We start from the raw sequence: 25557 nt of genomic DNA on the forward strand, positions 1-25557 counted from the left end.
AGGCCCCTGCTGATTTCTCCAGCTTCATTTCCCCTGACCTGTCTTCTCCCTGTTGTGGTCCACCCAGATTGTAGTACTTTTGCTCTCCAGATACATCATACCTTCTTTCTTTACAGAGCCTTCACCTATAGAGTTCCCTCGCCTAGAATATTCCCTTTTCCTCACTGCTCCACATTCCACATCTTCTTCCAGCTAACTCCTTTTTACACTTAAGGTCTTAGCTTAGACTTTTACTTCCTCTAGGAAGCCTTCTCTAAGCCCACTCTATGTTAGTAATCCTCCTTTTGGCCCCCATGTGCCCTCTGCTACCCTTGTTATAGCACTTACTACATCATGCTGTGATTACCTGTGTTCCCTGCAAAAATATATGTTCCATGAGGGCCTGGACTTCATCTCATTCATCACTGCCTCTCAGGTAACTAGACAGGCCTACAATGTAGTTGGTATTCCATAAATATTTTCTGAAGAAGAAAAAGAAATATTTTCTGAAGAAATGAATGCATGAGTTAATGGCTTATAGTGCTATGTTTCTTACATCCATTTGCCCAGCCTCCCAGCTTGCACACACCTGCAGTTTCTATAACTTACCTTCATCTACCCTTTGCTCTTTGTGGAGATGGACTCTCTGGTATCCCCACTAAAGTGGAGAGGTAATGATGGACTATTTTTACAAATGGCGTTTCTTTGTTTGGTCCAAATTTTATCCTTAAAAAGGAAGGCTGGTTGTGTGTAGTGGCTTATGCCTGTAATCCCAGCTCTTTGGGAGGCTAAGGCAGGTGAATTGTTTCAGCCTAGGAGTTCATGACCAGCCTGGGCAACATGGCAAAACACCATCTCCACTAAAAATACAAAAATTAGCTGGGCATGGAGGCACATGCCTGTAGTCCCAGCTACTTGGGAGGCTGAGACACGAGAATCACTTGAAACCAGGAGGCAGAGGTTGCAGTGAGCCAAGATTGCACCACTACACTCCAGCCTGGGAAACAAAGCAAGACTCTGTCTTTTTTTTTTTTTTTTAAAGGGGGGGAGGGCCAGTTACTTCAAGATCTCTTTATCTCCTAGAATGGTGGTATATGAAGAAAAAAAGGCAAATTGTATCATGTTCATTGGTTTTTTAGTTAGGTCAGAATGTGCTTGAGGAGAATAAGAGAATATGTGGATGTGGTCAAGGTTAAAATGAGAAGGAGCTAGAGAGAGATAAGAACATGGGAAAGAGGAGAAACAAACATTTATAGAGTTCTTACTGCTTGCCAGGCTCTGCGCTGCTCACAAACCTAATTCTTCCAGTTGATGTGTACTGCTTACTGAGTTCTGCCAGGCACTAAGCTAAGAGCTTCGTGTATGTTATTCCATCTCATCCTTAATGAAATGAGATGAGTATCCCTAATTATAATATCTGTTCTCCAGATGAGTAAATAAAATATCAGACAAGTTAAGTAACTTGCCCAAGGTAAGTGGCAAAGCCAGCCTCGAGCTAAGACCTGCCTGACTCTAGGGCCAGTGTGGTTTCTGAGATTCCATGCTGAATGTATAACTGATAGCTTCTGAAAGTTGTTTAATTCTGTGCCTTGTGGGAGAGGTTAAGGAGAGCAGAGAGGCTTGAGAGTATCTGAGAGTTGTAGGGAACTGGGGACCTGTAAAGAGTTGTCCTTGGTCCACTCATTCATGGGAGGGATGGAGGAGGTGAGCTCCCTTGCTCCATCAGGGTGTAAGGCCCTAACATAAACCTCCTTCCCTGGGTCACGAGACAGTCTGAACCCAGCACTCATATGCAACCCCATGTTACTGCTTGCTCTGCAGGAGCCTCCATACATCTGGGAGCTCTCCTGGTCTCTCCCAGAGGAACTGCCCTCACTCTCCTTCCTTAGAATTCCTGACTCAGGCCTAGGGCCTCCACCTTCTCTCAGCCTCTCCTTTATACCCTTTCAAGCCCCTAGAGTCTGAAGATTGTGCCACTTTGGCACATTGGCCCATTCACCCAATCAGAGGAGGGAACCCTTCTCTCTTCTTTTTTTTTTTGAGACAGAGTTTCACTCTTGTTGCCCACGCTGGAGTGCAATGGCACCATCTTGGCTCACTGCAACCTCTGACTCCCAGATTCAAGCGATTCTCCTGCCTCAGCCTCCCTAGTAGCTGGGATTACAGGTGTGCACCACCATGCCTGGCTAACTTTTTTTTTGTATTTTTAGTAGAAATGGGGGTTCTCCATTTTAGTCAAGCTGGTTTCGAACCCCTGACAGGTGATCCATCTACCTCAGCCTCCCAAAGTGCTGGGATTACAGGTCTAAGCGTCCACAACCAGCCTCTGTGAATCTTCTTTTCCTCTTCTCTTGATCCCTTCTCCCAAGCCCATGTTGTTTGTTTGCCAGTGAATCTGGGGCCACTTTGGCCAGGCAGCTGCAAAAGGCAACTCTGGCCATCACTGTATTCTTGGGTTCCTCTCAAGATTTCTCTGCTGGCCTCCAAATTTCATGGATCAGCTGTGACAGCTCTCCAGTCCCTTCTCACCCCTTGCTACTCTCCTCCAGCATCAGTCCTTTCTTGATCTCTCACTACAATAAAACTAAAATCTTCTCTCCAACTATTGTCAAGGGGAATAGCTCCTCCCTTTGTTTATTTCTTTTAAACTATCAGTCTAATGTCTAGGGCTGTTGCTGTTCTGTGCACGGGGTCCCTGGTACTGGCTATCTTCCCCTTACTGTCCACAATTCCAGTGTGCTGTGAACAGATGGGCCTCCTCCCTCTTCACAGGCACAGCCTAGAACCCCAGTTGTTTCTGAGCAATTTCATCTCTTGCCTTTGCTTCCCTGTGAAGCAGAGCTGCGGTGGGCCGTGTAATGTGAGAAGGACCTCTTAACCACATTGAGTGGCTATAATGAGTTGCCAGCCTCGTGGGAACTCAGATCAGCCAAAGCAGGAGAGCAGAATGTCAGCCCAGATTATCCATGTGGAGCTAACGGAAGAACTGGCTCTTAGTGGGTCCATTAACTGCATGACCCATGGCCTAGCCCAGAAGGTGATCACTGGGAATTAAGGAAGGCCAGGATGCTGACTGCAGGGCCCTGGCTGCTCTCCTACCAGAGGGAGGACTCAGTGAAGACATTATACTAAGTGGAAGTAGCCAGAAAAGAAGGAATTATGGGCCCAGTCCCTTTGCCATTCAGCAGCTACCTATTGAACACTGTGCTAGGCACTGGTGATGCAGTGGTAAACAAGACTGACAGTTTTGGGTCCTCATAGAGCTTACATCTGGCAATGTTCAGCTATCTCCAGATAATCAAACCCCAGTTAATAGCAGTCCTACCTAATCCTGATTAGCTAAAAGTAACAAACATCAATAATAAATTTTATAAAGGACCCATGTAGAATTAATAAACACATTTAGAATGGTTTCATTGCTTCCCCCAAATGTAAGTACCATGGGAAAATGTATATTACCTCTATGTCCTGCCTCTTTGTAAATCCAAGGGGAAGAGGGTACTATCCTACAGGTTGGTTGTGGTTAGTTATCATTTGAGATTTAGACTTTAAACATCGGTAGATGCCAAGGAATCCTGAGTATGTGTTTTCTAACACAAGGGTTGGCAATCTATATTACTCAAAGAAAGATGGAATATATAGCAGCCATCCCTGACTTAGGAAATTTCTACTTCTCACTACTTTCTAGAGTTGCTACCAATATCCTCTATCCCCACTACCCTGCCAAGGAAAAAAAAAAAAAGCTGGTGCATAACACAAACACACACCACTCATTAAAGTCAGTATTTCCTGACGCAACCCAGGTGGGGCTCTGTCGCCACCACACATACATGCAGTTGCCTGTGCCTAATCGCATGCCAGAAACATGGCTCTGAAGTTTGGCACCCTGCTCTAGAAGATAGCATTTCCAGGGAAGCACCTAAATGGCATCTGAAGCTGGAACTACTTCCCTCTTTCACAGCTGGTTCCATGGCAGCTCATTTCAGAAAATCATATCACTCTTCACTCTCCAGACTTATCTTGCACCAGCTTTTGGGCTGCTTTCACCCTAGGCTGCAATCTGTCTAGTTTTTTTAACTTAGCGAAAACAAGTTATATTTTACAGCCCTTCTCATTAGGTTTTTCATATTCTGTGTTCTCTGTTTCAGCATTGGCTGGAATTTACAAAGTCTGTGGTGAAACAATTGAGATGTAAGTATTCTCCATGAAGAGTCAAGCCACACCCCTGGGGAGGGCGGGATAAAACCTCCCACTTATCGCAAGTCTTGGTCTACATATATAATTTTCCACTGTTTTGTGTATAAGTTGGCCCTAAATATATGGGGGTTTTCTTCTGGTGCTTCAGTGGCCTGTGCATGCTAGTGGAAGCAGAGCCCTGTCCTCTTCTGGGAGAGGGCCTTCCCTGATGTTCACCTCTTTTTCTCTGCAGCCCAGCCTCCATTCACCATGTGCTTCCGTGTGAAATTTTATCCTGCAGACCCTGCTGCTCTGAAAGAAGAAATAACCAGGTGAGGTGAACACACTTCCTGCAGTCATTAGGACCTTTTTGGAGGCTCTTACAGCCTCTAATTTGGACGCACCTAACTCTTAGAGGCAAGGAACTCTTCCTAAATATAATGACTTCTGTATTTCATTTCTACATGCTTTCTTTCCTTACCCCCCAATGCAGTTGGAACAGAGTGGACTTCTTTTTTTCAAGAAGTGCAAATATTGCTTCTTGAACTGGTCACTCTCATAGGGATCTGGAGTAACTAACCAATCAGAAGCATCTTTTCTTTTACCTGTGATATGGCCACTGTGGACATTTTTGGAGAGGGCTGTGTTGCTGCTTATTTTGGGGGTCGAAGATAGACTCAAGTGTTCTAATGAATATACTTGGAAAATGCCAAGGCATGGCATTGAAAGATAAGCTGGGAGGTCCTGAAGGTTTTAAATCAAAATGGGTAAACTCAGGTATGCTGTTGGATCAGGTTCGTGATAAACTCTTTTTTGTGGGGATCATGTTCTGTGGCAGGCAGACAGCTGCATGGAATGCATCCTATCTCATCCAGTACCACTTGAGGATGAGAAAGAACCTCTGTGTCCCCAGCCCATCCTAAAAGAGGGTCAATGAGTGAAGGCTTCAAAGCTTCCCCAGGATTTTGTATATCTGAACCAAATTCACTCTGACCAGTCTCACCTCAGAGATTTAAGAACTCTCTACCACAGGGATCCCTAATTTTTATATTAGAAAGACCTAATTTCGACATAAGCAAAACCTTGATGTTACCTTGTAGAAGCCAGGACCACAGATGAGGATGTGATGCCAGGGAATCCTAGAGCTGAGGAAGAGACAGCACTGCCAACTCTAAACCCTTCCCTAAGACCTTGGAGACCGCAAAGGTGGGAATGCGGATATTGCCAGTCATGTAGACTATTTATCCTGTGAGGATTTGAGATCCACTCCTAGATCCTGAACTGCTTGGGAAAATTCCAAAGACAGAAAAAGAGGAGGGAACAAGAAGGAAAGAATATGGAATAATTTTCTTTTTCTTTTCTTTTTTCTGAGATGGAGTTTTGCTCTTGTTGCCCAGGCTGGAGTGCAGCGGTGTGATCTCAGCTCACTGCATCCTCAACCTCCCGAGTAGCTGGGATTACAGGGGCTCACCACCATGCCCAGCCAATTTTTTTTATTTTCAGTAAAGACGGGGTTTCACCGTGTTGGCCACACTGCTCTCGAACTCCTGACCTCGTGATCCACCCACTTTGGCCTCCCAAAGTGCTGGGATTATGGGCGTGAGCCACCGTGCCTGGCCGGAATTATTTTCATTTCCTGATCTGAAGAGCATGCCAGGTGAAAGGAGCAAAAGTTTCTCTAAGAGGGGAAATCAGAAAATGGGGGAAGGAGAGGGCAAGAAACAGGAATTAGTAGTGCAAAGGCAATAAGGAAGTGGGACAGGGGAGAAAAGTGATTTCTTCACATGGGACCCAGTTGGAGTTGAGGGAAATCTTCTGATGGATTCCGAAAGATAAGGAAGGATTGTTTTCTGCAGATGCATTGGGCAGTGCATACCCACCTATTCTGAAACACTGAACACAGTGAGGTGTGTAGCTAGAGCCAAACCTCATGACTCTTACTGAGCATAGAAGCTGCAGGCTCTGCTCATCTATACAGAAGTGCAGGTGGCTCTTGGCTTTGCTTTAGAAAACCAAATCCGTCCAAATCATAGAGACCCTAAGGCTTTAGATAGGTGAGTAAGGGTAGAACCACTATGCTTAAAATTTCAGACCTGGCACAGTGGCCCATGCCTGAAATCCCAACACATTGGGAGGCTGAGGCGAGCGGATCACCTGAGGTCAGAAGTTCAAGACGAGCCTGGCCAACTTGGCGAAATCTCATCTCTACCAAAAATATAAAAATTAGCCTAGCATGGTGGCACATGCCTGTAATCTCAGCTACTCAGGATGCTGAGGCAGGAAAATCAACTTGAACCCACGAGGTGGAAGTTGAAGTGAGCCAAGATCATGCCACTGCACTCGCCAGCCTGGGTGACAGAGCGAGATTCTGTCTCAAAAAAAAAAACAAAAAAAAATTCAAGAGTTTTGTTAAAATATCACTAGCCTGCCACACTCACAATCTCCAGAGTGTTTGCCTTAGCTCTGAGTTTCTCTCTGCTGAAAGAGACACTGGTGTGAGGGCAGACCCCTATATTCCTCACATATCAGAGCAAACCTAGCACATCTTTGTTGTCCGCCTCACTGGACCAACAGTGGGGATGAGAGAGAGCAGCCAGTGAGAGCACCACAGATATATGACTTCCCAATTGGATTCATGTACCAGAAATACATGATTATCTTGGCCCTTAGGAGTCACTCTTAATAATACAGTTTTCAGCCAGGCACAGTGGCTCACGCCTTTAATCCCAGCACTTTGGGAGGCCAAAGTGGGTGGATCACGAGGTCAGGAGTTCGAGAGCAGTGTGGCCAACATAGTGAAATCCTGTCTTTACTGAAAATAAAAAAATTATCTGGGCGGGATGGCAAGCGCCTGTAATCCCAGCTAGTCGGAAGACTGAGACAGGAGAATCGGTTGAACCTGGGAGGCGGAGGTTGCAGTAAGCCAAGATCGCGCCATTGCAATCCAGCCTGGGCAACGAGAGTCAAACTTCATCTAAAAAAAGAAATACAATTTTCTGAATCCAGTGTCACTATCTTATATGAATGGACAGACCTTCCTACCCAAGAAGCAGCATAGACCTGGGAGCTGAGATCTTACTTATGTCACAAGTTGACTGTGACAACTTGGAAATAAGATACTTAACCTCTCTAACCTTAGATTACTCATTTATAAAATGGCGATAGTAATAGCTACCTCATAGAATTGTCAGGAGGATTAACCACTATCCCAGCATCTCATACTTCTTAATACACCCACAGTGAGCCTCGCACTGAGCAAAGGCTCAATATTTCATTGCCAGATTCATTACACAGTCCAGAGGCCCTTGGGGCTCTGCATGGGGCACAAGTACAGTTAGTATTGGCTTTTCTCCCTTGTTTATGTGAAAAGCACTTCTTTTCTAATAATCTCTACTCTTCCTCTGTCCCCTTTCCCCACCAGCTAGAATCCTAAAACTTAAACAGCTAAATTCTGAGTTCTGAGAGACAAAGCTATGCCAGGTAATCATCCAAGTCCTGGTAAGCGCAGCATTAGGACCATGGCTAGGCCTCTCACCAAGTCAGCAGACTTCAAGGACACTGGCAAGAAAATGAGCTCTTCTCCATCTGCATGCATTTGTGCTAACCGTCTTGGGCCATTTTCCCCTCTCTCTCAACCTCAGCAGCATTCTTAGTATGTAATTCCTAGTATGTAATTTTCTAGCATTGTCAGGCGTATGAACCACAGGTGCCTGGGCCTGCTTTGCAGTCTTTGTGCCTCCCCCTCCCTGGACCATTCTGTGAGGCTGTGGAATTAGCTGCATTTTTCTCCTCATTCACATCCCTACTGATCTTAAGAGAGTAGATACTGGCCCCAGCCTCACTCAACACCCATAATTCATCCCTGGCTTAGAGCCCTCCATCCCATCTTGCTGCCAAACTAATTTAGCTGTCAGTGTGTTTTTTCCTGGCAATATTTGTCCTAAATTTCACTGCCGTCTCAGCCATTCCCATAAAGCCAGGCTGAGAGAAGGGGATGAAGTAGGGTGTACAAAACTTGGTTCACTTTATCTCTTGGCTTCTTTCCAGATGATAAATTTAGTTGCCAAATCCTGATTAATTTATTTTGTCATTTTTAAAGTAATAAATAGATTTTCTTGTCAAGGCTAGAGACAAGGCAAAGAAAATGGGGAATCAGGTACCAGATTTGGCTTTTAACAGGGATTGCAGGTGTATGAACTCTTTGGAAAGATCAAGTAAGAGAAGGAAACTGACTGCAAATGGGCCCCACCGTCCAAGGAAGCAAAATGTCTGTAAACAACAGGTGCTCCAGAAAATGTTAATAGAATCAATCAGTACATACATGAATGAATGGAGTCATCAGGTCACTTATTCCTTCAGTGAACATCACTTGAGCCTAGCTTAGGCTAAGATGGATTGGCAAACTTTTTCTGTAAAGGGCCAAATAGTATTTTAGGCTTTTTGGGCCATATGTTCTCTGTTGCAACTACTCAATTCTGTCATTGTAGTGTGAAAGCAGCCATAGACGATACATAAATGAATGAGCAAGGCTGTGTTCCAATAAAATTTTATTTTATTGGAAACTATGGCAGCAGACTATAGTTTGCCAACCCCTGGGCTAAGAAATCAGAAAGAGCTGGATTCAGGTTGTTCTTTAACTAGCTCTGTGACAGGGCAGCCAACAGTGTCTCTAAGCACTCAGTCTCCTCATCCATTAAACAAGGAATAAAATGGTCATCACCTCATAGAGTTACTGGGGGGAGTGAATGAAAAAGGGCATGTGAAACAGGGCACACAACATGCATTCAGTAAATGTGAGTCATTATTGTTATTTTGTTTTGTTACTATTTTGTCATCTCCCCCATTGGAATGTAAGCTCCATTAACAGGACACTGGATTGTTCCCTGCTGCATTCCCAGCACCTGTGACAGTGCCTGGCATATAGTAAGTGTCAGAACTGGTTGGATGGATGATGGATGGGGGTTGGAGGGGTGGGGGAGTGGATGGATGCATGGATGGATGGATGGATGGATGAGCTAGGCACTGGATGTTTAGGCTTCCTAGAAGAATATTAAAAGTAAATAAAACATAGTCTCTGACTTCAAGGAGCTTACAATCTAATATGGGGGAGGAAGACATACTAAATATAATTAGAGTCAGAAAAAAGGAAATAGTAAATAGGGGAAGCCAGTGGCAAAGAATCTATTTGAAGGGAAGGTGAGGCCAAAGGATCTTCTGGAAAAAACTACAGGCGCCTGCAATGCTTTGAAGAGTTCACAGCCTTAAACTCTGGAAATAACTGTGGATTCATTCCCACCCTCAGAAAGCATTATGCTAAAGCTAGTACCCTGGAGAGACATACATGTTACAGAAAAGCTCAGGTTTTCCTTGGTGTCTTTCAGGCTCTTGCTCATTCTGTCCTGATTCACACTCCAATCAATTTAGGACAACACTAGCATTAAAACAAAAATGGAGGTGAGGTAAAGCCTCTTTTCTCCTTTTGTCCCAGTGAGAATTTCTCTCTAATAACAGAGGGTTCTCCTGACTTGGATTAGGACTAACCTCATAACTAACTGAATTACTCTGGGGGTAGAAAAGGCACTGGGCTGAGTCAGAAGGCCTGGATTCTGATTGCTATGTTACCTCAGATAAGTCACTCTACATCTCTGGACTTCAGTTTCCTTGGCTATGAAATGTCCTGAGGTTCAGAGATTCAGGAGGGCTGGACTGGGCAGCCCCAGCAGGCTGACCCCTTGCCTGGCAGTACACAGTGGTCCTGGAGATAGTACCTCCGGCAACAAGATTGTCTTCCTTAGGCCCATGTGTGTCAGGGGAGAACGTGCCAGGGTCTCTTGCGAATGGGCCTAAGGATGCTATGAGTCATGTGTAATATATTTTCACCAACAACACTGAGTCACTGGTTATCTCCTTAAATGAACCAAACACAAAGCTCCATGGAAGCCACTGCGGCAGAAAGGGGAGGGGGGCCCCAGTGCAGCTTCCTCTCTCTTGAAGCTCAGTTGATTCTTTCATGAGCTCATCTCTTCTTGTCCTCAACTATGGTTTGCTTCTTTAGGATACTAGTGTACCCTTTTCCCTCTTCCCATCTAGTTCTATGACATTGCCTGAGAATGCCTTATGGCCTTGCCTTTAACCTCCCTGCAGCTGTTTTATCACCAGAAATCAAAAGGAATCCTGACCAGTTTCCATTCCAGTTCACCTGAGGCTGTTAACTGCCATCAGTAATGATGCCTTGGAAAGACAGTGGTTCTCAGTGTGAGTTAGTAGGATCCTGTTCCCTTGGGTGGGGGGATGGGGGAGCAAACCAGAAACTTTAAAGGGGCTTTTTCTTTTTTTTTCTTTTTTTTTGAGATGCAGTTTTGCTCTTGTCACCCAGGCTGGAGTGCAGTGGCATGATCTTGGCTCACTGCAGCCTCTGCCTCCTGGGTTTAAGCAATTCTCCTGCCTCTGCCTCCCAAGTAGTTGGAATTACAGGCATGTACCACCATCCTGGCTAATTTTTTTTTTTTTTGTATTTTTAGCAGAGACAGGGTTTTACCATGTTGGCCAGGCTGGTCTTGAACTCCTGACCTCAGGTGATCCACCCACCTCAACCTCTCAAAGTGTTGGGATTTCAGGTGTGAGCCACCACGCTCAGCCCAAAGGGGCCTTTTCAAAGCACAGGAGCACATCCAACACATATGGATTCTGACGGGCTCCCCCTGGAAGATGGTCCCCTCTCTGCCATGTTGAAAATCACTGCCAGAGCCATGATATCCCTCTGCAGTATTTTCTTTAGTCCAGTATGTACAGTCCCTGAATTTTGGACACAGACAAGCAGAGAAACATGGAAGATGTGATGCATGAATCCAGGCCCATGGAGTGATCAGTGAGTAAGGGGCAAAAGGTTTGCATCCACATCCTGCTGAAGCCTATGGTGGGAGTTGGAACAGTGAGAGGCAGAGAAGTGCTCGCTCACTCTCTCCCACACAACGTGTGGCATTTCGCTGTGGGAAGCAGAGTGAAGACGAGCTTGATTTGGTAGATCCATTTTAATTATTCACTCTACATGATGTCTTTTTTCCTTTAGTTTTTCTTGGCAAACATTTGGGCAGTAGGGTTGGTGGGAGTGAGGGGTTGGGTTCTTAATAACTTCCAGACTAAAAGACTCCCTTTGGTCTGAGGAAGGCAGTCCAATCTGCTGTGGTTAGAAGGTTGCTTTTGAATTTTCTTAGGACAGCTTCTTAAATTTTAATCTATACACAAATCACCTGGGTAGGATGGGCCTATATTCTTCATCTCCAATAAGCTCTCAAGTGATGCTGATACTCCTGATATGTGGGCTACACTTTGAGTAGCAAGGCCTGAGGAGAAAAGAAGGCTTGGTTGCTCCCTCATTTCTGTTTGTTAATTGCTTGAATCTCCAAACCCAAGCCTCTCAGAGTTACCTGCTGGGACCCCTTCCTACCACCTCCTAGAAGCTGTTGACAAACAGCCATCTTCCTCTTGAGCATTTTTACATGATCAGGTGGACATGGAATCCTCTGTTTTATTCTTCAGCCTGAAAACAGGAACAATGGAAACCTCTAGTTTTTCAGGGAGGGGTCAATTTCTTTTTGGTTCAGAGTGGTAGAATTTAAAGGAATTTTACTATATTTTCATTACTCTTCTAGGGATGCTGCACCATAAAAGTTAAAATGACAAGCATTTTATTATCTCTGAGTGTCTATGGGTTAGGAATTCAAGAGCAGCTTAGCTGGGTGATTCTGGCTCAGGGTAAATCACGAGGTTGCAGTCAGGAGGTTGGCTGAGGCTGCAGTGATCCACAGGCTTGACTGGAGCTGGGGGCTTCATTTCCATCATGAGACACTCAAATGGCTGCTGGCTGGAAGCCTGTTTCTTGCTGGCTGTTGGCAAAGGCCCCAGCTCCTCACCACATGGACCTTTCTATAATACTGCTGAAGCAACCTCAAGAAGAGTGAGTAATCTAAAGGCAAGAGAACAAGGAGGAAGCTGCAGTGACTTTATGACCTCAGAAGTCAGATACTCACTTATCAATAGAATAAATTCTGTTGATAGAAGTGAGTTACCAAGTCTAAGCCACACTCAAAGAGAAGGAATCATGCTCTACCTCATGAAATTAGGATTATCAAAGAATTTGTGGAAATATTTTTATATGAGGGCCCGTGTATGTGTGTGTGTGTGTGTGTGTGTGTGTGTGTGTGTGTGTGTGTGTGTGTGTATTTTTTTTTTGAGGTGGAGTCTCGCTCTGTAGCTCAGGCTAGGGTGCATTGGCGCAATCTCGGCTCACTGCAACATCCACCTCCTGGGTCCTGATACAAGCAATTCTCGTGCCTTGGCGTCCTGAGTAGCTGGGATTACAGGCACACATCACCATGCCCAGCTAATTGTATTTTTCATAGCAACGGGGTTTCACCATTTTGGCCAGGCTGGTCTTGAACTTCTGACATCGTGATCTGCCCATCTCAGCCTCCCAAAGTGCTGTTATTACAGGCATGAGCCACCATGCCTTGCCAGAAATATTTTTAAATCACCACAGATGCTCCCTGGCCAAGGAGCTACCATGGTAGGTGACCCACCCAATCCCACCCAGAAATTGATGCTCCTCATAATCTCACAGGTCTTCTAAGAAGAGCAATAAAGACCACACTCTTTGTGAAGACATTTCAAAATGGAAAGTCATCAATTCCATTCCACTGTGACAGGGTCCATTCACCTAGTGAAACTGCAGAGCGTTTATAGGAGGGCAGAATATCGTAGTGATGAAGAGCGAAGTTCAGGGTCTCACAGTGCTAAAGTTGAATCCTGGCTCTTCCACTTAGTTGTATGTCCATGAGAAAATCACTAAGGCCTCATCTTCTTTATCTGGAAAAAATAGGGATAATAATAGTACTTATCTCAAAGTGTTATGTAAGAATTAAATAAGATGTTGCATGTAAAGTGTGTAACAGCAAGAGAAGCAGATCATAAGCTCTCAATACATGTCAGCTACTGTTTGCTCTTGTTTTTGATATCCTGCTTCCACCTGAGGCAACAGCTTTCTATATATAAAGAGATGCTGGCCCCAGGTTTCTGCTTCATTTGTATGCTTCCTTCACCAGCCGTGCCTCTCGTTGCACTTTTTCCTTTTTTTTTTTTTTTTTTTTTTTTTTTTTTTGAGACAGGATCTCTCTCACCAGTTGCCCAGGCTAGAGTACAGTGGTGCAACCTCAGCTCACTCTTCTTACACTTCAATCCATTTCAAAGGTCTGGTTAACCTCAGTAACTGCAGGCTGTTTCCACATATGGACAGATTCTCTTGGCAAGCTGAAACAACTCTTCCTGGGCTAGTTCCTTCACCCACCATTCTACTTAAGAAGGAACATCAGCCAGCACCCAAGGTGGAAAGAGGCCCAGTTTGCCAGTCTCTGATGGCATAGTTTTCTTTTTCGGCTCCAGATTGACTGGGACTGGCTCCTTCCAAAGCCCAGAACTGGAGGGGTGAGGCTTTTACCAGGAAACAGCCATTTCTGTTTTGAGCTACAGGAGGAAACTGACATATTTTGAACTGAACCTCACGTGAGTTCAGGGCAAAGTACTTGAAAGAGTCTACAGGGAAATGGAGAATGTATTTGTTCTACGTTATGTTTCAAGAATTTTTTTAATGTAGTTAAAGTATCCTGACAAAGATTTAGATAGGCTTACATTACATATTTCTATCTTTAAAGCAATCAAAGAAATCCTTTATTGTTCATTCTGTTTTCTCCCCAGGTATTTAGTCTTCCTACAGATCAAAAGGGATCTCTACCATGGCCGCCTCCTCTGTAAAACATCAGATGCTGCCTTGTTAGCAGCTTACATCCTTCAAGGTAATGAGTTTTGACAGGATAAGTTTGCTTTTCATGCCAAGTACTGATTACATTATTTTCAGTTACCACAGATGACTACTTCTTGAATCTAAACAGTATCTAGGCCAGGTGCAGTGGCTCACACTTGTAATCCCAGCAATTTGGGAGACTGAGGTGGGTAGACCACCTGAGGTCAGGAGTTCAAGACCAGCCTGGCCAACATGGTGAAACCCTATCTCTACTAAAAATTCAAAAGTTAGCCAGTGTGGTGGGGCATCCCTATTATCCCAGCTGCTCAGGAGGCTGAGGTGCAAGAATTGCTTGAATCCAGGAGATGGAGGTTGCAATGAGCCGAGATCACACCACTGCACTCCAGCCTGCGCGACAGGCCAAGACTCCATCTCTAAATAAATAAATAAGTAAACAGTATCTAACTTGAAGCAGAGTTCAAGTTAGAGGGTGTTTTGTATTTTGTTTTGTTTTGAGATAGAGTCTCGGTCTGTTGCCTAGTCTGGAGTGCAGTGGCTCAATCTCAGCTCACTGCAGTCTCCGTCTCCCAGGTTCAAGCTATTCTCCTGTCTCACCTTCCTGAGTAGTTGCAGGTACACACTATGGATATACACTACCACACTCGGCTAACTGTTTTTGTATTTTTAGTAGAGATGGAGTTTCACCATGTTGGCCAGGCTGGTCTCTAACCCCTGACGTCAGGTGATCCACCTGCCTTGGCCTCCCAAAGTGCTGCGATTACAGGTCTGAGCGACCACACCCAGCCAAGTTAGAGGATTTTGCTTGGATTTCCTGGAGTCAGATAACACTGAACACTCAGCCCTAAACTGTGCCTAAGGTATTACTACCAGCTCCTTAAAGTCATTCTGACTCTGTTTTAGGGATTTGCCCTGGGCTCCTGGTTGATAAAGTCCCTGAGACACTAGAGAGTAATCAGAATTGATTTTTTTTTCCCATCCTCTCAGGCAAATCTCCAAGATGTGAAGCATATTAGAATTCTGATATCTATTTCAGAGACCTTTTAGTACAGGGTGCTCAAAGTTGAAAATATTTCCAAGTAACAAGCATATTTCCTAACAAGCTAATAAGTAAGAGTTTAGGTTTACCCAGCTGATGCCCAGATTGGCTTTTTCTGTAAAACATTGGGAAATGTTTCTGCTGTCTTCACACCTGTCCCCTTCTCCTGAGATGCAGAGACACTTAAGTGCAGCTTCTGAGATTTCTTAGTCCCAAAGCCTGAAACTGCCATTACTAGTGGATCATTTTGGACCATAGCACTGAAATCATAAAGTTTCCCCCAAAGAATCTGAACTCTTAATTGGAAATATCCGAGGCTACTTTGTGAAGAGAACCCGGAAAGTGCTTGCCAATATAAAACTAAAGAATAAGACACTAAAGTTCTGGCAATAGAAATATCATGGCTGGCTGCCTGTGTTAAGAATGTAAAAGTCAGCCCATTGCCACTTTAACTTCTAAGACTCCTGTTTTTAAAATCACCTACATGGGGAGTCCAACAGGTACTTACTAATTTTAAGAGACCCAAAGATGCCCCTTTGATTTTTCTTTTTTTTTTCATACAGGATCTGGCTCTTTTCCCTAGGCCAGAGTGCAGTGGTGTGATCTTGGCTCACTGCAACCTCCACCTCCTGGGCTCAGTGATCTTCCCACCTCAGCCTCCCAACTAGCTGGAACAACAAGTGTACACCATCACATCCAACTACATTTTTTATTTTTTTGTAGCAATGGAGTTTCACCACGTTTCCCAGGCTGGTCTCCAAGTCCTGAGTACCCATTTTGTTTTTACAGAGAAAGCCTGGCCTGACCTAAGTGAAGTCTTATACTCTAGTCTTTTCTACAGTGTTACCCAATCATTTGTTTTTCTTCAAAAAAGTATTTGATGTCCAATATTGTTGTTTTCCACTTGGAACTTTCTAAATATAATCAATATAAAAGACCCTGGGTCAGGCACAGTGGCTCACAACTATAATCCCAGCAGTTTGGAATGCCGAGATTGGAAGATCACTTGAGCCCAGGAGTTCAAGACCAGTCTGGGCAACAGAGTGAAACCCCATCTCTACAAAAAATTTAAAAATTAGGCCAGGCGTGGTGGCTCAAGCCTATAATCCCAGCCCTTTGGGAGGCCGAGGCAGGTGTATCACCTAAGGTCAGGAGTTCAAGACCAGCCTGACCAACATGGTAAAGCCCCATCCCTACTACAAATTCAAAAATTAGCTGGGCATGGTGACACACGCCTTAGTCCCAGCTGAGGCAGGAGAATCACTTGAACATGGGAGGCAGAGGTTGCAGTGAGCCAAGCTCACAACACTGCACTCCAGCCTGGCAACAGGGCAAGACTCTGTCTCAAAAAAAAAAAAAAAATTAGCCAGTCCTGGGGGTGTATACTTGTAGTCTCAGCTGTAGGTTGAGGTGGGCGGATCACTTGAGCCTGGGAGGTCAAGGCTGCAGTGAGCTATGATCATACCACTGCACTCCAGCCTGGGTGACAGAGAGACCCTGCCTCAAAAAAAAAAAAAAAAAAAAAAACAAGACTCCAAGGCTCAAGGTCACCCTAGACTTCAGGCTTGGGTCTCTTGCTAACAGTAGAAATTCCCAAGTAGGTTGGACGCAGTGGCTCACGCCTGTAATCCCAGCACTTTGGTAGACCAAGAAGCAGGCAGATCACGAGGTCAGGTGTTCGAGACCAGCCTCGCCAACATAGTAAAATCCCGTCTCTACTAAAAATACAAAAAAAAGTAGCCAGGTTTGATGGCAAACACCTGTAGTCCCAGCTACTCGGGAGACTGAGGCGTAAGAATCACTTGAACCCGGGAGGTGGAGGTTGCAGTAAGCTGAGATCGTACCACTGCACTCCAACCTGGGCGACAGAGCAAGTTGTCGTCTCAAAAAAAAAAAAAAAAAAAAGAAATTCCCAGGTAATTTGGAAGACACAGTGAGTAGGTTTGTAATGAAAAAGTACAAGCCACAAGTATAATATTCAGCCACGGGAAGAAGTCACGTTTTCCTCTTAATATTTACTCCTTCTTCAAGACTTCACATCTGAAGTGGTTGTGGCTCTCACCTGGGAAGGAAAAAGGGCACCCACAGCGTAGCTGACCCCTCCTCTTTATTTTGTCATACTCTCCATCCTCCCTATGGAGAGCTTCACGTGGAGAAAGCTGGATTCTGACCTGGGTGTGGAAAGCACCACGGGTCCTCTACCCTCCTAAAGTTTACTGCTGAGAGATCTCATCAGGTTTAGAGATGAACTCTCTCTGTGAATAGCCAGAGGAGAATGGCTCACACCTGGCAGGGACTTCAGAAATGAGCCTTAGAACTTGACGCTTCTGAACTCAACAATACTTTCTGCTTACAGCCAGGCTTCCCATTCTGCAGGCCTCTCAAAGGGCCTGGCATCTGGTCAGCCCTTAATGAATATTTATTCAAATTTATTGATTTTATTTGGTTTGGACTGAGGGTTGAGTTCTGAATTTGGATCACAGTTCATTCATCAATTTACTGTGTCCCTGCTAAAATCCTCAAACCAGGATTTAGGCTTCTGAACTGGCTAAGCCCCAAGAGGATCTCTCTTTCTAATCAAGTTCACCATTTTCTATGCTGCCACAAAGAACATTGCTCCCAGACCCTCTTCTCATGGCAGAATGGATGAGGACCATAGTGCAGGCCTCTGCTCTTTCATCATAAACTTACTTGTGGTGACCTCAGAACACAAGGTCAGCTCTACTGTCTCTCTGCATAGACCTGAATGTCAACCCAATGTGTCCACCTGGGAAGACAAAGGTGTACATGCTCCTGAGGGGCCTGCCCTCTGCCCAGCCCACAGCTGTGCTCAGAATCCACTGTTTCTTATAAATCTGATGTGTGCTTTGGCTTTTGCTCTGTGTGCTAATATCTTGTTGCTTTGTCAGTGATGATTTACCTGTCTCCACAATTGTTTTTTTCCACCCTCCTTTTGAAAGCGGAGATTGGGGATTATGACTCAGGAAAACACCCTGAAGGCTACAGCTCCAAGTTCCAGTTTTTCCCTAAACATTCAGAGAAGCTGGAAAGGAAAATTGCTGAGATTCACAAGACAGAACTCAGGTACGTGACAGGCCCAGAACAGTTTGGTTTCTCCACAGCCTGAGCACACAGGCTCCACGCTGTGTCATCTGCTCTTGTAGACTATTTACTGACACAGAGTGATGTTCCCCAGCCTTCCTGACCCCAGGATGTACCATTGTCAGTGATACACTGACAGCACAAGTCACAGCCACAAGCCCTGTGGGCTCCCTCTCCAATAAGAGCCATTTAGACTGAAGCTTAAAGAGGAGGGAGAAATCGTGTTATAGGGGAAACAGAGAAGGATTGGCCTCTGAAAGATATTTGCCTCATTAAGATATTTAATGAAGATACAGAGGAAAGCATGAACTACAGAAAAGGAAAAGATAAACACAAAGAAAACCACAGAAGAGAAAAAAGACGAAAAAGGCCAAGCGCGGTGGCTCACGCCTGTAATCCTAGCACTTTTGGAGGCTAAGGTGGGCAGATCACCTCAGATCAGGAGTTCAAGACCAGCCTGACCAACATGGTGAAACCCTGTCTCTACTAAAAATTCAAAAATTAGCCAGGCATGGTGGTAGGTGCCTGTAATCCCAGATACTCAGAAGGCTGAGACAGGAGCATCGCTTGAACCCGGGAGGCAGAGGTTGCAGTGAGCCGAGATTATGCCATTGTACTCCAGCCTGGGTGACAGCAAGACTCTGTTTAAAAGAAAAGAAAGAAAAAGGAGAGGTTGAGTAAGGATATGAAAAAGGGCAGACCTCTGCTTTCAGTCTGTGACAGTGTGACAGGTGGCTTCTCAGCAGAGGATGAACTGCGCAGGGCTGATTCATAAATGCTGAGGGTTCCTTGGGAGCACTTTAGTTCAGGGCTATGTCCTCAGCCCCTCCTAACTTAGTCCCTACCTGGCGTCCCTGACTTTGCACAGAGGGAAGTGGAGGAGACGTGGCTTCAAATGTGGAGCCACATCTTTCTCAGCTTCTCTCACTTTGCTCAGAATATGCTGAATACCATAAAACAGTATTAATGCAGCCTTGCACCCACGTGAAGTGGGATTTTCTACAAAGACTGGTTTTAAAAAGTAACAATAGGGTGTTTGGGCTCCACTTGGTGTAGAGCACAGATTCTCCAGACTGACAAACTATGAGGGAAAAAAGGGATATAGAATGCAGTGTTGGCCAGGCGCAGTGGCTCACAACTGTTACCCCAGCACTTTGGGAGGCAGAGGAGGGCAGATCACCTGAGGCCAGCAGTTCGAGACCAGCCTGGGCAACATGGCAGAAACCCTGTCTCTACTGAAAAAAAAAGTAAATAAATAAAAAAACTAGATGTGGTGGCACACGCCTGTAATCCTAGCTACTCAGGAAGCTGAGGCACAAGAATCGCTTGAACCCAGGAGGCACAGGTTGCAGTGAGCGGGACTCACACTACTGCATGCCAGCCCGGGCCACAGAGTAAGACCCTGTCTCAAAAAAAAGAAAAATAAATATGAAAATAAAATGTTATATTGTCATCATAATACATTACACCTTTTAAAACATTTTAAAAGGTTTGTGTATCTACTGTTCTGAGGAAAGACTATGCCTGGCAGCTGGGAGCAGAACAGGATATTTCTAATGCTAATACTAAGCTTCTTCTTGTTCCTTCCCTGACCACAGGCCCCCAGAAACACTTCACTCAATGACTTTACCAGCAAATATAACCCAAAGCCTCCTTAGCCTTTGTAAACAGACCCCTCTGCCCATGCCCTGTGGCAGGATGGGTTTCTGGCCCTCCCAGAAGAATGGCAACACTGAACAAGTAGAATCTTGGATACTTGCTGCCCCCTCCCTGGGTGTGCCTTTCCGGGTGTGGGACCCCATGGCACCTAGAGTCACTCTCTTAGGGAATAGAGACCCCTTGTGGTAAAGATCAGGATAAACATGGGCGTGTGGTATTGAGAACAGGGTCCCTCAAGGTTCCTTCAAAGAGATAAGGGATGTGCTGGAACTGCCAGGAGGGCTTTAGGAGATGTCAGAATAGAGGGTACAGCCATCCAGAAACCTAGTTCAAAGCAGGGGATTCCTCCAGGAAATGATGCCCGCTTTGAAGTTTGGGGCAAGTCCAGGGGTAAATGGAGCCCACAGGGCCCACTCCCCCAGCAGACAAGGACACTCCCTGGAAAGAGAAGCGGTGCTCTAGCCAGCCCTCTGCTTGCCACACAGGTATTTTCCAAACTTACCTACCCTGTGCCTGAGGTATGCTGGTGGACATAGAATCTGTATTCACAGGAGTACCACCGTACACAGGTCCTACCTCGTCTTCATAATGTAAAAATGTGTCCATGCTTCCTTGCTGCAACTTGAATATGGGCTCTTTAGAGCCCAGACTGTATGCCGTGTTTCTTGGTTTATTTTCCAACAAGTAGCACAGAGGCTGGCACATAAAGGTGCTGCCTGACTGACGCTTCTCCAGAGGAACACTAGGGGGAGTCTGGCTTGCTCCTTCCTGGTGTCAGCTTATTTTACTGCCTGGCCATATCACCTGAGGTAAATTATAGCTTAGAAATGAGCAACGCCCAGTCCTGCCCACCAGTCATCAGAGATGTTGACTTCACAAGTTTCCCACCTCTCTTCACCAAAACCAACACTGTTTCTATGGAAGTATATCTGCTTTGCAGAGCTCTGGACCCAGGCAAGAACCTGATGGTGATTCTGCCTCTGGGTCTGCAATGAGCCCGTCGACACACCTGCTAAAGAGGCAGTGGGAAGGGGTGATGCCAAAGGCCTCTTCAGATGGCCTGGAGCAGGGGCTGATCTCTGCCTTTTTCAGCGTCTTTCCTTTTCATGGTCATCACCCTGTAGACAGACAGCTGTTGTGAAGCATGGGAGCTCAGCACTGTCTCCTTCTGCCTCTCCTCACCCCTGTGTTCCCTTTTGGCAAAGGAAGAGGGCTGAGTGGCACCAGCCAGCTATATGAGCCCCTTATTTGTTTTTCAGTCTAGATCAGATCACATGTGAAAAGCCTATGACTTGCCTCCAGCCTGTAGATGTATTTTGTTTTACCCCATAGTATTTTAAATTGTAAAATACCACATAAAAATCTGTATCTCTGACTTTTCATTTAAAATCACAATATCTAGCTGAGCCCTGCATTATTTTCTTTATTTTGGAGACAGGGTCTCATTCTGTAGCTCTGGGTGGAGTGCAGGGCTGTGACCATAGCTCACTAAAACCTCGCACTCCTGGGCTCAGGCGATCCTCACCTCCCACCTTTGCCTCCCAAGTAGTGGGGACTGCATTCTCAGGGATGGTAATCTCAGCACTAAAGTGCAGCTGTAGTCGTTAGGTTAGGCTACCGTTTGCCACAGTCCCCACCACTCCCTATGGTTCACACTCAGCCCAAGTAATTCATTAGTTAGCCTGCCTCACTCTGAAAACATCTGAAGACAGAGACTCTAGTAGGAGTCTCTGAAATTGGTCCTAGAACCAAGCAGGGAGCACACCCTACAAAAATTGAGATATGTGGCTCACCTTGAGCACGTCTTCATAGACAGTTTATCTCAGGGGAACCTGTGAGAACAGGACACCTAGAAATCATCTCATTTTGTTTATTCCAGTGGTCAAACACCAGCAACATCAGAGCTGAACTTCTTAAGAAAAGCACAGACATTGGAAACATATGGAGTGGATCCCCACCCATGTAAGGTAAGACCCCCTGGTTAGAGACTACGCTGACCTTTCCTCCTCTAGAAGGCATCAGGAGGAAGGGCCCACATGCCTGTGCCTAGAAGCCCCCTTCAACGTCTGCATGGCTGGCACTTTCAGTGAGATGCCAGAGAAAATGCCTCCTCTGGAAAACTCCGGATCCCATGCTGCATAATTTTGTAGTGCCACATCAATGTCAGAGGAACCGAGGCAAAGTCAATCTAAATAACAAATCCAAAGCTAGGGCCTGCAATGGGTAATTTGGTAGAAATGAAGAGAGGAGGGATGTTGAAGTCCCTCCACAGGGAACGATCAGAGGCAGCTCAGCAACTGCCCATCCTTTCCTGACCTGTAATCTACTTTTTTTCCAAGAGTGGCTTTTATTGACTGCAGTGGCATAAGTCACTGCACGGAACTGCAGCGGAGTCACATTTAATTCCATTACGCGCCTGTGAGGGGTAGACGGGAAGCAGCCAGGGAGGCTGCCCAGAGAAAACCTCTGTAATTACTCATGTGTGTCTAGCATTCTGGAGATGAGCACAGGCAGCCAGTCACTGCCGAGGCCTGTGCAGACCCATGGCCCCTTCCTGCCTCTCTCTGCAGCTGTGGCCCTTCGCATCACCTCCTGTCCCTGTTGCTTTGACACTGCTGGTCTCTACCTCAGTTTCTCCACATTTCTGCCTCTCTCTTTCCATTACTGGAGTGGGTCCAGTATCACCAGTAAAACCAGCTGTCAAGCTGATCTGAAGGAAACAATATCAGCCAGGAACAGGAAGGTATCAACCTTTTCTTCCTAACCAGAGAGGGGACACTAAGTTTCAAGCAAAAATTAAAAGAACAGTGTGTTAGTTTCCTAGGGCTGCTGTAACATGTATCATAGACTAGGTGGCTTAAAGAACAGAAGTTTATTGTCTCACAGTTCTAGAGGCTGCAGGTCTGAGATGAGGTGTTGGCAAGGTTGGTTTCTCCTGTGGGCTTTGAGAGAAGGATCTTTTGCAGGCCCCTCTCCTGGGTTGTGGATGGCTGTCATCTGCCTGTATCTTCACGCTGTCTTCCCTCTGTACATGTCTCTGTCCAGATTTCTCCAAAGACACTAGTCCTATTGGATTAGGGCCCACCCCAATGACCTCAGTTTAACTTAATTACCTCTTTAAAGATCCTGTCTCCAAGGAAGGTCATATTCTGAGGTGCTGGAGGTTAAGATGTCAACATATGAATTTTCGAGGACACAATATAGCCCATAACTAATGGGAACGAACGAGCACAGTGCCATAGGAACAAAGCAGTGTGTCCTTTGGCCCCTTGAAGAAATGATGGTGATTTGTTCCTGCCTAGGAGTTGTGAACCTTGAGAACATCCTGACATTCAGAAACCTTGGTCATCTTATCTACCCCACCGTTCCCCATCCACTAGCACAGCCTGCTGCAAAGTAACCCCTGTGTTCTTAGGGCCACACTGTTAGAAAACACACTCATGCCTGTTATACCAGAGAATCGACATGTGGATATTTACACATTAGCAAAAACTTCCTAAACAATGCCCTCCGTGTAACAGATGTAGTTTAAACCCCTCCATAAATTGCTCAGTCACTGTTAGCAGGGCACCCTTATAGGAGTGAAGAGAGCTTTGGATAAGCTGACCCTGGGTTCCAGTTCCCATCTCCTATTTACTGGGGCCTTTGGAAGCTTCCCCGAGCCTCACTTGAAAGTACATAGTATGTGTTCAATAACTGTGCTTCCTGAACTGCTGAGTCACTCCAGGACATTAAAGACAGCTGCCTGAAGATATGGTCATCAGAAGGGGCTGGGTTACTTCTGCATTTGACCCCAAACCTGCCCAGTCTCCTTGAGGCCACACATAGCACCCACCTCTTCAGAAATGGGTCCCTGGGCAGGGTTGAAAGCACACAGAGGTGGGCAGACAGCAAGCCAGAGCACTACACTGACTAGAGGGGAGAAAGGGATTCTCCACCATTGCCCATGGGAGTCTGGAAGCTATAGTGGCAGCCATCCTGGTCTACAGCCCAAATCCATGTACACTCCAGGACTGTGAGGCCCCGTCTCAGCCTTGTCTTGGATGAGTTTGTCTATCACTGGACACAGAGAAGCTGAAGAGGCTGCACGGAGGAACCAGCATTCATACCAGGCACTGTTGTGGCCCAGTCACATATGTCATGTCATCTCAACCCCACAGCATCAACTCCTGAAAAGAAAGAGGGGGATAGGAAGGGAAGAAGAGTTGTTTGTGGCATGCCTCCTATGGCAGGCCCAGTGGAGTCTTTTCACATTATTTTTTTCATTTGAGCCTCACACCAAGCCCTGGGAGGTAGATGTTATTCACCCTGTTTTATAGATAAGAAGACTGGCATTCCAAGAGGCCAAAGTTCATAAGCCCTGAGCAGTAAAGCAAGAATTTGAACTCAAGTCACTACCTATTGTTATGTACCCTATAGAAGAACAGAAATCCCCAGGGGACTTCTGCTGGGGAGAAGGTGGGAGTGCTCATCTCATTGGGTTTCAGGTCCCTTGTTGCTGAGCCCTGTGCCTGTTCCTCACCCAGGGCCATGTCAGGGCCCTATTGCAGACCCCACACAGCCCTTCAGCCTCTCTCATTAGGCTCTGCCCATGATTCCTCAGCCCTCCCAGCAAAGAGAACAGTTCAGAGGCCTTTACTCTTGTCACTAAGTGATATGCTATCAAGCACTCCCCTTAATGCTGCTACAAGAAGAGCCGAAATAAGATGGCACACTTGGTGTAATAAATACTGATGATTTCTATTAACAGAGAGGCAATTACTGGGCCCAGGGAATCTGGGGCATGCAGCCCTAGGGAGGACAGAACAAGAGGAATCATTTTGATAATTAAATGAGAGCAGAACAACGCTCTAGCTTAGGCTCTGTCCCCTGGACTGATTAAGAAGCTGCTGTTCTTCCTATGCACACTGATGGTTTCTTTCTGCCCAGAACGTCCTTGTCTGCCCTGGGACTAGGAAGAGGAGATTTCACAAATGCTGAATGGGACAGCCAGAGAGCTCTATTAGCTAATACCCAAATTCCAAAAGTGCACAAGGCTGTCCTGAACTCTCTGTCTTGAGCCTCAGCCTGCAACTCCTGGCAAAAGCCTCAGCAGCCCAAGCCTACAGCTGCTGGAGGAGGGGAATTAAGCAAACCACTGGCAGTCCATTGCTACATCTGTTCCCCGGCCAGCCCTGACAGCTCTCTAACTTCAGGAGCCACCACCTTGCTCCATCCAGGTGGCCCTGACATTGTTGTTTGACCTGGGTCTCCTACAGCATTGTGTTTTGGCCTCCTGGGTCCAGCTTATGGAGATGCCCTGTTAAGGTTCAAGGAGTAGTTAGGCCTGTTACAGATACGCAGCCTTGTTATTAAGAGTCTGGATGGTACCATTTATTGGGCTCACATATTATCTCATTGAATCATTACAACATCACTGCCAAGAATATATTCTTGTCCCCATTTTAAGACAAGAACACTGAGCCTCTGAAAATGCAGACAAGAAGGGATGTGAGGGAGATAAGTCCCCTCTAAGGGACCAAGTAACATGTTCAAAGGTACTGGGTAGCACAGTATTGAGACTCGAACCCAGAGTTATCTGAGTCTCAGTGCTGTGCTTTTTCAGTTATTATTCATGGTCTTCCTTTTGGAGAGATGGAATTTAGGAACTAAGCACAACTCATTGCCAATTCTGATACAGAAAGGGTACTAACCTACAAGATTATTGACATCATATATATTAGTCCATTTTCACAGTGCTATAAAGAACTGCCTGAGACTGGGTAATTTTTTTTTTTTTTTTTTTTTT

General features: G+C 45.6%; 1 protein-coding gene across 7 annotated transcripts in view; it reads left to right on the top strand.

Moving 5' to 3' along the window:
* Positions 1-25557, top strand: part of FRMD5 (FERM domain containing 5) — a 328629-nt gene that overhangs the window by 274989 nt on the left and 28083 nt on the right. For all 7 annotated transcript variants that reach the window (XR_005202962.1, XM_037744666.1, XM_037744677.1 and 4 more), the window contains exons 3-7: positions 4128-4170; positions 4409-4487; positions 13906-14003; positions 17969-18092; positions 21649-21736. Coding sequence is in view for 6 of the 7 variants with exons in the window: in XM_037744666.1 (XP_037600594.1) it covers positions 4128-4170; positions 4409-4487; positions 13906-14003; positions 17969-18092; positions 21649-21736 (432 nt within the window). In the remaining variant the exon portion in view is untranslated. The remainder of the gene's footprint in view (positions 1-4127; positions 4171-4408; positions 4488-13905; positions 14004-17968; positions 18093-21648; positions 21737-25557) is intronic.

Source organism: Cebus imitator, unplaced genomic scaffold (genome assembly GCF_001604975.1).
Source record: "Cebus imitator isolate Cc_AM_T3 unplaced genomic scaffold, Cebus_imitator-1.0 Scaffold9, whole genome shotgun sequence".
NCBI lineage: Eukaryota > Metazoa > Chordata > Mammalia > Primates > Cebidae > Cebus > Cebus imitator.